The following is a 13,358-nucleotide window of genomic DNA, read 5'->3' as shown; positions in this document are numbered from 1 at the left end:
TAGTAACTACCTCGCGCCTTCAAACCATGAGCTTTCTAGTTAGCGTTTTGAAACAGTAACGTTCAAAGTATTTCCCTTGTTATCAAAAGAGTTAATACAGCTTCTCAAAAGCGCTTCTTTTCTTTCTCTTCTCACAGAGTATAGTTTATATTTGGGGAGAATTTGGCACAGCTTAAGTTACAGCCTAACTGATTTTCTTAGTAGAATCCAGCAATAAGGAATTTCTCCCACCCATTTTTCCCTAAGTGTTTATGAGCAGGGATAGGCACAAAATGTCAAGAGAAAAGATGCAGTATTCATATTAATCTACTTTCTTCAAGACATCACATCAGGACGCCTAAATAATAGCCTTTTCCACATCTTCACATCCCAAACTGGTAACCATCCCTTGGCGAGTTTTTGCAAACACTCCAAAGTTCATTATCAACCCACTAGCCCTTCTCAGCCTAACTGTATCACCGGTAGGATAAGTGGACTTAATTCTTGCTTATCTAAAAAAAAAAAAGGTAATAATAATAACTGCTAGGCACATAAATCAATGTGTGGCATGAAGCTAGTCTCGCTCTCTTCCAGAAATTTCTATTTCCAAGTTTCAGACCTTGAAAACATAGACAGCAGAAATCTGGTACTTATTTCTATGATGGTTGCTATCCCCCAAATAGCCTGAGCAGCCTAACAACTGAGATGTGGCAGAAAACCAGACCCTTCCCCCTCCCCTCAAACATGAGTGCTCCAGGAACCAAAAGCTTTATAGCTTAATAGCTTGGCATGTGGTAAGGCCATAGTTCTGATTCTTAATTTTTATCCCACTCCAGAGTCCCAGTGAATAAATAAATAAATAAATTGTGGTTATTTTGCAGATACCTCAGTAGCTACAAAAACACATAACACGTTGCACAAAGTGCTGGCCAAAGCCCGCTTTCATGACTCTCACGCCTTACTAAGACCAAGAAATGGGAGGGAAAACCCAAGAATCAGCTGGGGAAATGTTTAGCGGGCCTGCGGGGTGTTCTCTTAACGCTGTCGTAGATCTCGGATTAAATTATTATACTTCTTCTGTGTTGTAGCACCGGGTCAGTTGTGCAGGAGGACAAAGGCAACTTCAACTTGATATTTCTGTCATCCCTGCTGTGGGAAGAGTCCTGTTCCTGGTTTATAACATCAATCACTCTCACAATAAATCTTGGTGGTGGATATGGTCATTTAAAGCTCCACCTGCACAAACAACAGAAAATAAGAGAGCTCATAAATCTCTACGCTGGTGATTAACAAATTTTGGACCCTGGGCAAAGATATTATGGGGAGGGGTTCTCACTAATTCATTAATAAAGACTGATTTGCTGACAATCTGTTTAGTTTACAGCATGGGGGAAAGCAAACAAGACCCTGCTAAGAAAACAAAACGTTAGAGGTTAGTGAATTCCCAGCTGAGCCCCGGATTAGAGATATGATATCTTAATGTAGGAGAGGGGTGCAGACTCCCAGCCAAAACCTCAGAAGCTGCTCTTACACTCTGCTCCAGCCTCTGTCTTCGCTGCCTAACTGCAAGGAAAAAGAAAACCTGGAGAAGAGTCAGTAAGAGAGATCTGTGCACTCCATCTCTCCGATTTTGTGGATTGTATTCCACCTCTTGGCTTTCGGGTTCCCTTTGCTTTTTTCTACGTACTCTCCAGATTTTCTTATTCTCCAGGAAAGATGATCCATGCTGGGGTTAGAGATAGGAAAACAAACAAACAAACAAACAAACAACACCTTTCCCAAAGGGATAATACTGCTTAGTGTTTTGCCATATCAGCTTCATATGGGGAACCCCGATAGCAAAGAAGACAGAGGTAAGGAAGACGCAAAGGCAGCAGGATTTGGGAGGGCGAGGGCAAGTCCCAGGCCAGGTAATATCTGAGAGCAGCTGAGAGAGTCTTAAGACATTATTAAATGTATCTCTAGAAAGAAATGTAGGGGACAGTTTTAATTCCGTCAAGAAAAGATGATCAATTAGCAAAATACTTTCCACACACTCATGTTACTCTATCTCATGCCCACGAAGCTGTGTGTGTTGCACATGGGCGTGCGATGGTCTAGTATGTTTGGGTACACACAGGCAGCTCCTTGATCTCTTTAAAGTGGCCGGTGCGGACAGATGCTTTGGTGCTTTCTCTGCACCATCCTAAAGATTCTGTGAAGCACTTGTTTCCTTCATTTACCCCGGTGAAGGTGGGACGATAGCTCGGTAAAGCTACAAGGGCATTCTGGGGTGCTGGCGGGAGGGAGTCGACCCCTGCCTGGATTTTAATTGGTGTTTTAATTGGGGGAGGGAAGGGGGGACGACAGGGGGATGCTTGTGAGATTTGCAGGTCGGTCGGAAGGCCTAGAAAGGGCAAAAGGAGCTGATCATTTCCCCGAATTCCTGGGTAACAACCGGCTAGGACCTCTGAAGGAGGAAAGCAGGCCGGAGGAGACGGCCCAGGAGAGGGGCTGTGGGTGGGGCACGCTCCTCCTCGGCTCTAGCGGAAGAAGGTGACCCGCATTCGCGTGTGGCCCTTGTGTCGATCCACACTGCGAGTTGGAAACGGGGATCCGTGCGCAGGAGTTTCCCTCCGGTGGTGAAAGGGGTCGAAGAGTCCGCCGGGGCCTAGCAGGCCCCTCCCCTGGGCTACAAGGACCCGCCTCTCTATTCCCCAGATAAATTCCTAGTGTCCACCAAATTCCTCAGCGCTCTCTCACACTCCTCTGCGGCCAGGACTCCGGGGGTGGGGACACAGAGCCGGGTTCCTCCCCGCAGAAGCCCTCTCGGTTCCTTCTCACAGCTCTGCGAAGGGGAAAAGGAGTGTAAGACTCAACCAGCCCCCCGACTCCCGCTCCCAGCACGAGGTGGCCGCTCCGCCCTCCACCCCCGGGGGCCCACTGGTTTGGGGCTCGCGCTCTCTCGCTCTCTGTCCCTCTCCTTCCTTCTCTCTCTCTCTCTCTGATCCTCTCCCCCAAACATGTCCACCGGCTCCCTCAGCGATGTGGAGGACCTCCAAGAGGTGGAGATGCTGGACTGCGACGGGCTGAAAATGGACTCGGGCAAGGAGTTTGTGACTTCCAACGAGAGCACCGAGGAGAGCTCCAACTGCGAGGCGGGGTCGCCCCAGAAGGGCCGCGGAGGCCTGGGCAAGAGGAGGAAGGCGCCCACCAAGAAGAGCCCCTTGGGCGGCGTCAGCCAGGAGGGGAAGCAGGTCCAGCGCAACGCGGCCAACGCGCGCGAGAGGGCCCGGATGCGGGTGCTGAGCAAGGCCTTCTCCAGGCTCAAGACCACCTTGCCCTGGGTGCCCCCGGACACCAAGCTCTCCAAGCTGGACACGCTCAGGCTGGCGTCCAGCTACATCGCGCACTTGAGGCAGATCCTGGCGAACGACAAGTACGAGAACGGTTACATTCACCCGGTCAACTTGGTAAGTCCGCGGGGGCCCGCGACGCGGGCCGGGCGTCCCCGCCCAGCGCGCCCGCGGCGCGGTGAGCGCGCGCGCGCCCCGGCCACCACCAGCCCCGCGCGCCTCTGGGGACCTTGGCGGGCGATCCGCGCTGAGAGCCGCTGGAGCGGGGATGATTTATGCAAGTGCTTAACGTGGCAGCCCAGTTAAGATTTTTGCAAGTGTCCTGAGCTGGCAGCGAGGAGGGATCCCCCCGCGCCATCAGGGCTGATGTGGGACAGGGAACCCCGACGAGATGCTGCGCGCCCACAAAGGCATTTTATTCATCTCTCTCTTCTTCTTTTAGCCGACGAGACCTTGATTTTCCCCTCTAATTTTTGTACATAAAAACACCCAGCTCCTCTTCCCTCCCAAGTATATTTAGGACCATTAGATATAGACAAACTCGTGCCCCCATAATTGTCATCTAAGCCCCCAACTGCTTAAATATTCTGCGCTTCTCTTATCAGCACGTTAACATTTTTAAATCCCAGGAATTCTAGTAAACATCAGCATAATCCGCAGATTCTCACAAATATCAGTGTCATAAATAATATTCGAATAGGTCACTCTTGCCCAAGATTTAAAAACGTGTTACATTTTATCTTAAAAAGTAATGACCTTTCAGTCTGTCTTAAAAAAAAAAAAAGGAATGCTCATTGAGGCTAAATTTTTCTCAAATGCATGTTGCCATGCAAGAAGCACGGTTTAACTCCTTTTTGATTTGACTTCATTTTAAAACTTGCAGGCTCTAAAGAAAAACAACCGCAACTTACTAGCACCTTTGTTTATATATGATAAGAAGGAGAGGTTTTCCTCTTGAAAGTCGCCTTATCGGCCAGCACTAGCGGGAGAGGTTTGAAGCTTTGAATCCTCTTCTCACTGAATTGGTTTCAGGAATTGGGGGGAGGGGATGCGGAAGCACACTTTTACCCTGGTAAATATTTTTCCCCTCTGACCACAGTTTTATTTTACTTTTTTCGAATAAGGTGAGTAGATAGCTTTCTTAAAATCTGGAACCAAAATGAAAGTACTTACCTCATTTACAGTTGCTGCTGCGTTCATCTCTGAACAGGAAGCTTGAGTGAGCTGTGTTATAGAACGCCTGGGAGAAGAGAAAAGGCAGGGCTCGCTCAGCCCAGTAGGAAGATGATGTTAAATAAAATAGGCGCGTATATTCTTTTATTAGCATTATTATTAGCATTTATTAGCATTGTTCCCTTGAGAACCAGTGGTTCCTTTAGAAACTGTGGTCAAAGCCCGCGTGGGTGAGGGAGGAAATGAAAGTTGGCAGGAGAAAAATAGATGGGGGTGAAAGCCAGAGGGCCGGGAAACCTGACCACGGCCTCGGAAGAGGCCTCCGAAAGCCGCTTCGCCTCGAACCAGGTATCCACTTGCCACGAGGTCCTTCTTGGCTGCCCAGCTCAGGCTGACCGTGGCCTCGGCCTCCGGGCTGGGCCACGGCCCCAGCCACTTTGGGCTTTCCAAGGGCCCCCTCTCTTGGGGTTCCCTTACAACCTAGGATGAACCTCTTTGCTCCAACACCCCGAGCAGCGACTTGGCGCCAACACTGCTTTTTTCTTTATCCAGCCACCGGGCGCACTAGAACCCCGAGTAAATTGCAGAGATAACGGGTTTTTACAACTCACCGCGTGCCCCCATCTCGCCCTCTCCTCTGGTCGCAGGCTCTGAGTTCACCCCATCCCCCCCTCTCCGTTGCCACTTACCTCCAACGCCCTCTTCTTTCCTGCAGACGTGGCCCTTTATGGTGGCCGGGAAACCCGAGAGTGACCTGAAAGAAGTGGTGACCGCGAGCCGCTTATGTGGAACCACAGCATCCTGACCTTGGAGGTGCGAGTCTGGGAAAGGCGCGCTCCCGGGGGGAGCGGGCCCGAGTCTGGGAAAGGCGCGCTCCCGGGGGGGAGCGGGCCCCGGGAAGGCGACCCCTGCCCTCCCTGCTCTCTGTCTCTGCTTCCCCCTCGCGACGCTCCTCTCCCTGCCCCCTCCCCCCCACCTCGAGAACACTTTACAGCGACGAGGAGATTCGTTTCCAAACCAGAGGAGATCAATTGTACTTACAAAGATTCCCATCTATTTAACTTTATTAACTTCTACCGTGAATGACTCTGCGAGCCTTGCTGGTCCAAGTGCCATACGTAATTATAAATATATAAATAGATAATAAGAGCATATCGACGTGTATCTTTTGTACAATATGTTGTAAATTGTAGATCATAGAATAGCTGACTTTGACAGTCACATTTATAAAGTAATTCACGTAAAGATATATATTTTTTTCAAACAGGTTTTGCTACTTTCAAAAATAAATCTTTCTTTATATTGCTAAAAAGCCCTGACATTAGTGTGATTTCTTTGGAAAAAAAAATTATTTGTAACAGAAGAGCTGGGGACTATGGGGAAGTTGTCAATAAAGGCGGTTCTTTTGAACCTCAAGCCAAAGTTCTAGAGAGGGGAAAAGATTCAGTTTCCACTGTCAAGGTGCAGATCTCATTTTGCACTGAAACGTCCAAAAGAAACTCTGGTCTCAGGTTTGCAGGTTACTTTGAAGACAATTATAAATAATGTAATCGTGAACCCAAACGGGCAGTGTTGAAGTTACCAACAGTGACACGATTCGAGGGAAAAGCACACCAGAAAAGGAAAATCCGCTTTTCGTGTATTCGCAGTGTAATTCATGACACGGGCACTCAGGTAAATTTCACGTTTTTCAACTGTGTAGCCGCAGACAGGAGCCCGAACAACCCACAGCGCCAGAATGGGAGGAAGAAATGCGAGTCACGAGAAGTGTAAATTCCGTAACCTTGAGGATGTGTGTTAACATCTAGAGAGTGCTGCAACATACATTATCGATTTCTTCTTAGTAATTAATAAGTTACTTCCAACACCAATCGTGCCTGCCTCTCGGTTACTGTTACGGGTAGTCCGCGCCTTCAGCTCCCCGCCACGACTTCCGGAAGACTGGGTTTTAATTTAAACATCGTCCAGGCTACGGAACAGCTCGTCGGGGAAGATTAAGTAGAGATAAACAGAGAGGCGAGGCCGAGGAGCCTGGAACCGGGTTCACTCGCTGCCCCAGCGCGGCCCGCAGCGGCCGATGAGCCAGATGCCCCCGGGCTGTTTAATGTTCGGGGTTATGACCGCAGTGTTTACAAGACGTCTTCGGTTATTTATACTGTTATTCCTCGCAGAGGGCCTTGAAACTTCCGCTTCATTTGCTCTTTCTTTTCGATTTCTTTCCCCTCTTTTTCTCGGCTCTGTTTGGTACCTGGAGTAAGAGCTCCCGTTCCGCCTCCTGCACCTCCGACCAACCTCAGGGCTGCTTGGTGGGTGGCACCCTCAGCCTGGCCTTTTGGGAAGAAGCCGGCGAAGCTCGCTCGACAGGTGAACCGCTGTGCGGGGTGGTTCTGGGCCAGTGATGGCATTACCAAGCGCAATTCTCCATTCTCCAAGGGCCGGGAACGTCGCTGACTTCTAATCTGCGTTCCTGTCCCTGTCATTTGCACGTCGGAGGACGTCTCTGGACGTCTGGCTTTTCTACCACTCCCCCAGCCCCCACTTGACCTTTAGGAGCGCATTTCAAGCTCTGGCCACCTCCACCTTCCCCAAACTCCCGCGTTCTGTTCCGTCGGGTCACTTCTACTAGAGGGCCAGTGCCCTCCCCTCCATGATTCTGAATCCAAGTCAGAGATGATGAGTCCCAACTGTTTGCATTTCACGTTCAGCAAAATTTCCAAACTTGTTCACAGTTCTGAGCCCTTGAGTCAGGTGGTCCATAGAGAAGAAACTTCTGCTTGCTCATTCTGTGGACCCCAAACTGCAAGAGGATTTTTTTTTTAAGTCCAATGCCTCCTTCCTGTGATTTGAAGCCTTTGCTTTCAGCTTGAGGACAAGTCTATGAATAGGGAACATATGAGTTAAGCCCTAGTTCTGCCTCTAGCTTTTCACTGAAAGCACTCAGATCCTCAGTTTTCTCATCTCTGAAAATGGGGATAAATGTTAACATAATCATACTCATACTTTTCCTCTTTTGCTTTGCACAGCCTTAATAAGACCCAGAGGAGATTATATTTGTGTAATTGCTTTATAAAGGAAAAGATCTGTGCAAATCTCAGTGATTTTCACTAAGTGGCCAGGAATGAGCTGTCCATGCCTGACCCGATCTGAAAGTGTCTCAGCCAGGAAGCCCGAAGGGTATGTGTTTATAACACATAAGTGATGCTCTTTTTATTGCTGGAACAAAACTCCTTCCTCCTTTGATGCAACGCTGAAGGTTACAATTTTTCTTTCTGCCCCCCATGTACCTTTACCCTTCCCCAATGTTCTCCAAATTTGTCAACAGTTTTCTACCGATGTGACTATTTCCTAAAATTCTAGAACCCAGATTTCAAAGATCAAAGACAGGGCTGAGATCAGCACATAGGAAAGCTACAGGAAGATCTGCCAGGAGGCAGGGTTGTACTTGGGATCCCATGGTTGTGCACCGAAGGGAGCAGGCAACACTGTGGGGATGACTGGGTTATGGCTCCCGCCAGGAACATGGCAATGTGACCGCCCCAAACATCTTCATATACACATCCACAGTCTAAATGATTCCTCCCCATTGGCCCTTCTCTTCGGCCAGCCAGCCAGACCCCCGCACTCTCACACCCACCACGCCCAACTTTCCAGCATCTGCTGTCCTCCTGGTAACAGTCAGCCTACCTGTGTCCAGTCTAGGTACCTGGTGTGCCTTGATTTGAAAAGGAGGCAAGTGGCACCGGAGAAGGAATGGGGGAACTCCTTTGCTGCTTGCCAGAGGGGCGTGAGGGGTGGAGAGTGTCCTGTCTGTGACCTCTTAGTTATGAAAACTATCTTAGAAGGTGTTTTCATAAGAAGGTGTTTCAGAAGAACAACCAAAACAGGTTGTAGAAACCTGGAAGATAAACGTGTCTTCGCGTGCTCAGGAGGAGACAGATATTAACACTGGACCGTAGCTGGGGAAGTCCCCCTTCTCTCTCTCTCTCTCTCTCTCTAACTCTCTCTCCTTCATTCTGATTGCTTTATGACTTTTTACGAGCAACTCACTGTGCTTCTCTCAGGTGTTTCTCTACTGTGAAATCAGAGACTTCTTTCTAAAAAGAGAAGTGGTAAACAAGACCTGGGAACGCTGGTTATACCGCTGGTTAGTGGGAAATACTGCCCAAGGAGACTTCTAAGCCGGTGGTTGTTTCAGGGTGTGCCATCCAGAATTACCTGGATGGCTGGCGGAAGTAGATTGTCGGGTTACAACACACACACCCCAGTTCTGGATTCAAAAGCCCTGGGATGGGGCCCCAAGCGTTTCTATTTCTCACAATTTCCCAGGGGACGTTGATGCTGCTGGCTCAGGAACCGCACGTTGAGAATCACTGTTTGGGGATCTGTCGCAAGGAAACCAAAGAAGCGAATGCAGAGACAAAGAAAATATTTGGGAAATTTTTTCTCAAGGGGTTGCACGTTCTGGGGTCCGGCTTCGTGTCCTTTTCTATTCCCTCCACGGGGCATGCAGTGTCTGCCTAATGCTTAAATGCCAGCGGGGAAATCAACCCACTCGTCCCAAGAGATGTGTGGCTGGCCCCCCTGTATCGACGTTTGTGCGCGCCTCTTGTGCTCTCCAGACAGATTTCGGTCGTCAGTCTACGAGTTACAGACCTGGATGGATTAAGGTCCTGCTGCTGTTGGCTCCTTTGCGACCCCTAAGGGGGAGAGAAATATGGGCACCCGGCATCCACGCCCTCTGCGACTCCCCGGTTGCGCAGAAGGTCCAGCGAAGATTTCCCTTTCACTCCAGTGGTAGGAGGAGGATTGGCTCCGGGATGGGGCCCGGGGCGTCGGGCGGGCTCGTGGGAAGTCCGCCGGAGTTGGGACGCAGGGGCGCCGGAGGGGTGGTGAGCGCCGGGTGTGGCTCGCAGGCTGGGCGGGGCCCCGATCCCAGAGGACGAGTGGGGAAAGGCGGGTTTTCCTCCGCGGCTTTTCTACCCCCCTCCCCACCCCCCCTCCCCCCGAGCTGATGGAAGAAGGCAGGAGGAGAAGGAAGGGCGCTCCGAGCGCCGAGCTGCAGCCTACACGGCCTTTTCCGGGCGCCGCCTCCGCAACAGCGGGGTACGTGGTTCGGACCGCCCCGCGCGGAGGCGCCACCCGGGGAGGATTCTCGGGTTAGGATCCGGCACAGCCACCGAGGGGAGGCGCCCGCCCCACGCCGTTGGCGAGCCGAGCTTCCTTTCCTGGCCCTGCATCCTTCCCTCCAGATGCTGGCTGTGCCCCTGCAAGCTCGCGGAGCTGCCAGCTGCATCGAGAGCTCCTCTGGTCCGGCTGGGCTGCACGCGCCTTTGATCTTCAGATCCGGGCGGGCTCCGCTGGGGCCCCCCTCCTCCCCGGTCATGGTCACGGAAGGATTACCCACCCCCGGGACAGGGCTTAAAATCCCCTCCCCAGGGCAGAGGGAGGAGAAAGGAGTGAAAAGGTGGAGAGAACTGCCGTTTAGAACACAGTAGAGAGCCGACTTCTCCGAGGAACAACTTCATCCTTGTCCCCCAGACCCAGCGGGGCGGTGCCCGACTCCTCCAGAAATGTGGAATCAAGAGGGAATCATTGACTGTCCGAGGCTATGGTGAAGGAAGCTGGGGCAAAGAAACTGACAGCGGGGCTGTTGCTGTGCTCGAATTGAAACTGAACTCTTACCATGAAGTCTCGGTACAGATTTGATAGAAGCATAGACAAGCAGACATGATGGGACTAGGTGGCGTCACCCCCCCCCCCCCCCACCCCCGACGCTCAGATGAAATCTGTTCTTTTTTTCCCTTCCCAGTAGAAGATGACATTATTGGTTTTGAATTTATTTGGCCCTTGGGACAGAATCATTAGCTTAAAAGGAGCTTTGAGGAGCAAAATAATATGAGACACCTTGTAAGAATAAAATGATCCCAGGACCTTATTTTAAAATTAATCCAGTTGGTGATATTAATCCAGTTGAATTAATCCAGTTGAATTAATCCAGTTATCCAGTTGGTGATAAGGAAGTAGTTGGTTGCCTTTTAAGGATGCAGTTAGATCTTCATTTAGTGAATGGTATAGTGGAAAGAGCTTTTGATTAAGTCCTTGAACAGGAGACTTGACCATTTAGACCTTGGTTCTTCCATCTATAAAATGAGTATAATAATGACTCCTTTGATAACATAAGGTCTAGTGCATGTTAGACACTAATTAATATTTATTGTTCTCCTCTCTTCTCCCCTTCTTCTGGACCTTAAGTTATAAAAGTGCCTCAACGAATGATACACATTTACCCTAAACGGTTACCTAGCCAGTGGTAAACGATATTAAATTCTTGTGATGATCTAATCACCCCGGGTTATCTTGAATGTGATTAAGACAGGTTACATTCAAGTGTTGTCTTTCTTCAGTGAGACCTCACCACCTTAGGTGCAGTGGAAGCTACTCGAAATTCTGTATTTTTCAGCCTTCATCACTTTATCAATAGCAGGTAATTCTTATTTTGTTTCATTTCTCTGTTTATGTATCGAGTTGTGTATCTTCTCTAGCTCTATGAGAACAAGGGCGATGTCAGGCTCGTTCACCTTGGTTTTCCCAGTACCTAGCACAGGGACAGGCACATGGCAAGTGCTTGAAGAAGAATGAATGCAAAAAGCTTAATAAGTTTCTTAGAGATGTCTCTGTGTGGTAAGTTCATGTTGCATTGCTGTAACCACTGTAATATATGTAACCAATATACGGTTGACATATATTGTCTAATCTTAATTTTAGAATCTGATGATGAACACTTACTCTGTAATAATTTAAAAAGTCATCACCAATTCTATCAAAAGGGAATTACCCTGACACATTGGTCCTCGTCATATTAGAATTCTTTTTTTTTTATTTTTTATTTTTATTTATTTATTTATTTATTTATTTTTTAGCACTGAAACCCAGGAAAGGTCTATATTAAGTATTGTGTCTTTCAGAACATTGTGGGTCTCCCTTCAACGTCCTTACCATCACTGGGGAGTGGTCACCTCTACATTGTTCTGCTTGGTTCCTGGGGTCTTTGACTAATCAATTTCATTAGAATTCCTTTTTCTTCTGCATTTTATGTGAATACCACCACCTTCTGCTGCCCCCTAACCTCTTACTTTCAGGCATCTGTCACCCACTCAATAGCTCCTTCCTCCACCATTTTTTTTTTTTTTTTTTCTTAACAAGCTTTCTTTTTCTCCCCACCAAGGACTAAAAAGAAACCCAAGACATCTCTAAACCCAGGGGAATTTTTCAAACCAGCAGGGGTCATTTGGTTACAAGGAATAAAAATCCCTTCAAACTTGCTCAATTAAAAAGGGGAATGAGGCATTGTAAAGACAGTCCGAGGAATTTGGCTGACATCTCCAGGCAGAGAATAAACAGTAGGGAAAATCTACTGGGAAACTGAAAGTTTGGAGTGAAACACCCTCTCTCTCTCTCTGAGACCTTAACTCTGCTTTTTCCACCAGTCCTCTGCATTTTCTCCTCTGATTTTTTGTGATGAGTCACTTCCTACTCCTCCTGAACTTTTTTTTCTTTTTCTTTTTTAAATTTTAGAGAGAGAGAGAACAGACAAGCAGGGGAGAGGGGCAGAGGGGCAGAGAGAGACAGAATCTAAAGCAGCCTCCATGCTCGGTCGGATATGGGGTTCAATCCCATAACCCTGGGATCGTGACCTGAGCCAAAATCAAGAGTTGGAGGCTCAACTGACTGAGCCACCCAGGCGCCTCTCCTGAACTTGCTATTTTATATGTGGTTGGTGGGTTAGGTTGCTGACCATGGCCCCAGTTCCACACATACAGTTACAGCTCCACTTTCCAAAATTTGAACCTCCACATGTCTTAATTTGAATTCTCAAGATAGGGACTTGTTCTAAGAAGCTCTGAATAAACTCTCCAAATCAGTTGTATGCCTCTTGCCCTGTCAACTTTGGTTGGCTGGAGATGGATGGACAGGTTGGTTACTGACCAAGGCAGATTTTATGAAATGGAGGCTTTAGGTGAGACAAGAATCCCAAATCTGCTTGCTGTAAATGTAACCTAAGGCAATTAGGGCTGGGGTGTCTGCATATGGGCCACCTGGTTTTATTCTGCTATACCAATGGTGAGCAGCATGTGATGGGGAAAAGGTCAGGTTATTGTGTCTATGTTGTGGGAATGAGTGGGGATAACGACAGCAATAAAACATATATTCATAGAACCCACATGATCTGCTTCATGGAATAGAAAAATCTTATTGAAAAAAATCAACACCACTCTTGAGCCAATAAAATGCTATTATTGAGCATATTTAGAAATATGCTATTCAGCATAGATTCAGCCTTCTTAATATTTTTCATCCATTTGCATTACACAGAGCACATTCACATGCACTATCATATTTTATCTTCAAAACAACCCTAACCAGGAGGTATTATTCTCCCTTTTCATGTAGGACACCTGAAACTCAGAGAAGGGCGGTAAATCGCCAGAAGTTATATCGTGGATAAGCAGCAGAAAGGTTAGCATAGAATTATTGTATTTAAACTGAAATGTGCTTCTGCCTTGAGCATAGGAGAAGCTCCAAAAGAAATTAAGGATGGCTGGCTGTAGCCCCGAAAAAGAAGTACCTCCAATGAAATCATGACACGATGCTTTTGTTTTCAATTCAAACTTTTGTCTCACACTTATTTAAAGATCTGTTTTAGACTTATTAGTAAGTATATTTCTATCCTTTGTCACTACTACAAAAAAGGGAATTGTAAGCAAAATAAGTTCATTAAAATACTCCAAAAGCTATGTTTTGCATTCGAAGTCTGATTTATTCTAAAATATTTATTCACGCTGCCATTAAAATCTGATGACTTTCTACCAT

At 47.9% G+C, this 13,358-nt stretch overlaps 1 protein-coding gene across 1 annotated transcript; it reads left to right on the top strand.

The window, feature by feature from the left end:
- The first annotated feature begins 2,687 nt into the window (after nucleotides 1–2,687).
- Nucleotides 2,688–5,799, top strand: TCF21 (transcription factor 21). Its single transcript, XM_019420529.2, has 2 exons — nucleotides 2,688–3,431; nucleotides 5,203–5,799. Exons 1-2 carry the CDS (start codon nucleotides 2,982–2,984, stop codon nucleotides 5,290–5,292), a joined length of 540 nt encoding a protein of 179 aa, XP_019276074.1. The 5' UTR covers nucleotides 2,688–2,981; the 3' UTR covers nucleotides 5,293–5,799.
- Nucleotides 5,800–13,358: the final 7,559 nt, after the last annotated feature.

This window comes from Panthera pardus, unplaced genomic scaffold (assembly GCF_024362965.1).
Source record: "Panthera pardus isolate Hobbes unplaced genomic scaffold, ASM2436296v1 HiC_scaffold_17, whole genome shotgun sequence".
Classification (NCBI taxonomy): domain Eukaryota; kingdom Metazoa; phylum Chordata; class Mammalia; order Carnivora; family Felidae; genus Panthera; species Panthera pardus.
This window is presented reverse-complemented; position numbering and strand designations above follow the sequence as displayed.

Bases quoted from the DNA above. Each gene is read 5' to 3' on its own strand.
- TCF21 (XM_019420529.2), top strand. From the start codon at position 2,982: ATGTCCACCGGCTCCCTCAGCGATGTGGAGGACCTCCAAGAGGTGGAG. The intron at 3,432-5,202 runs GTAAGTCCGCGG...TCTTTCCTGCAG, and splicing joins ACATTCACCCGGTCAACTTG to ACGTGGCCCTTTATGGTGGC.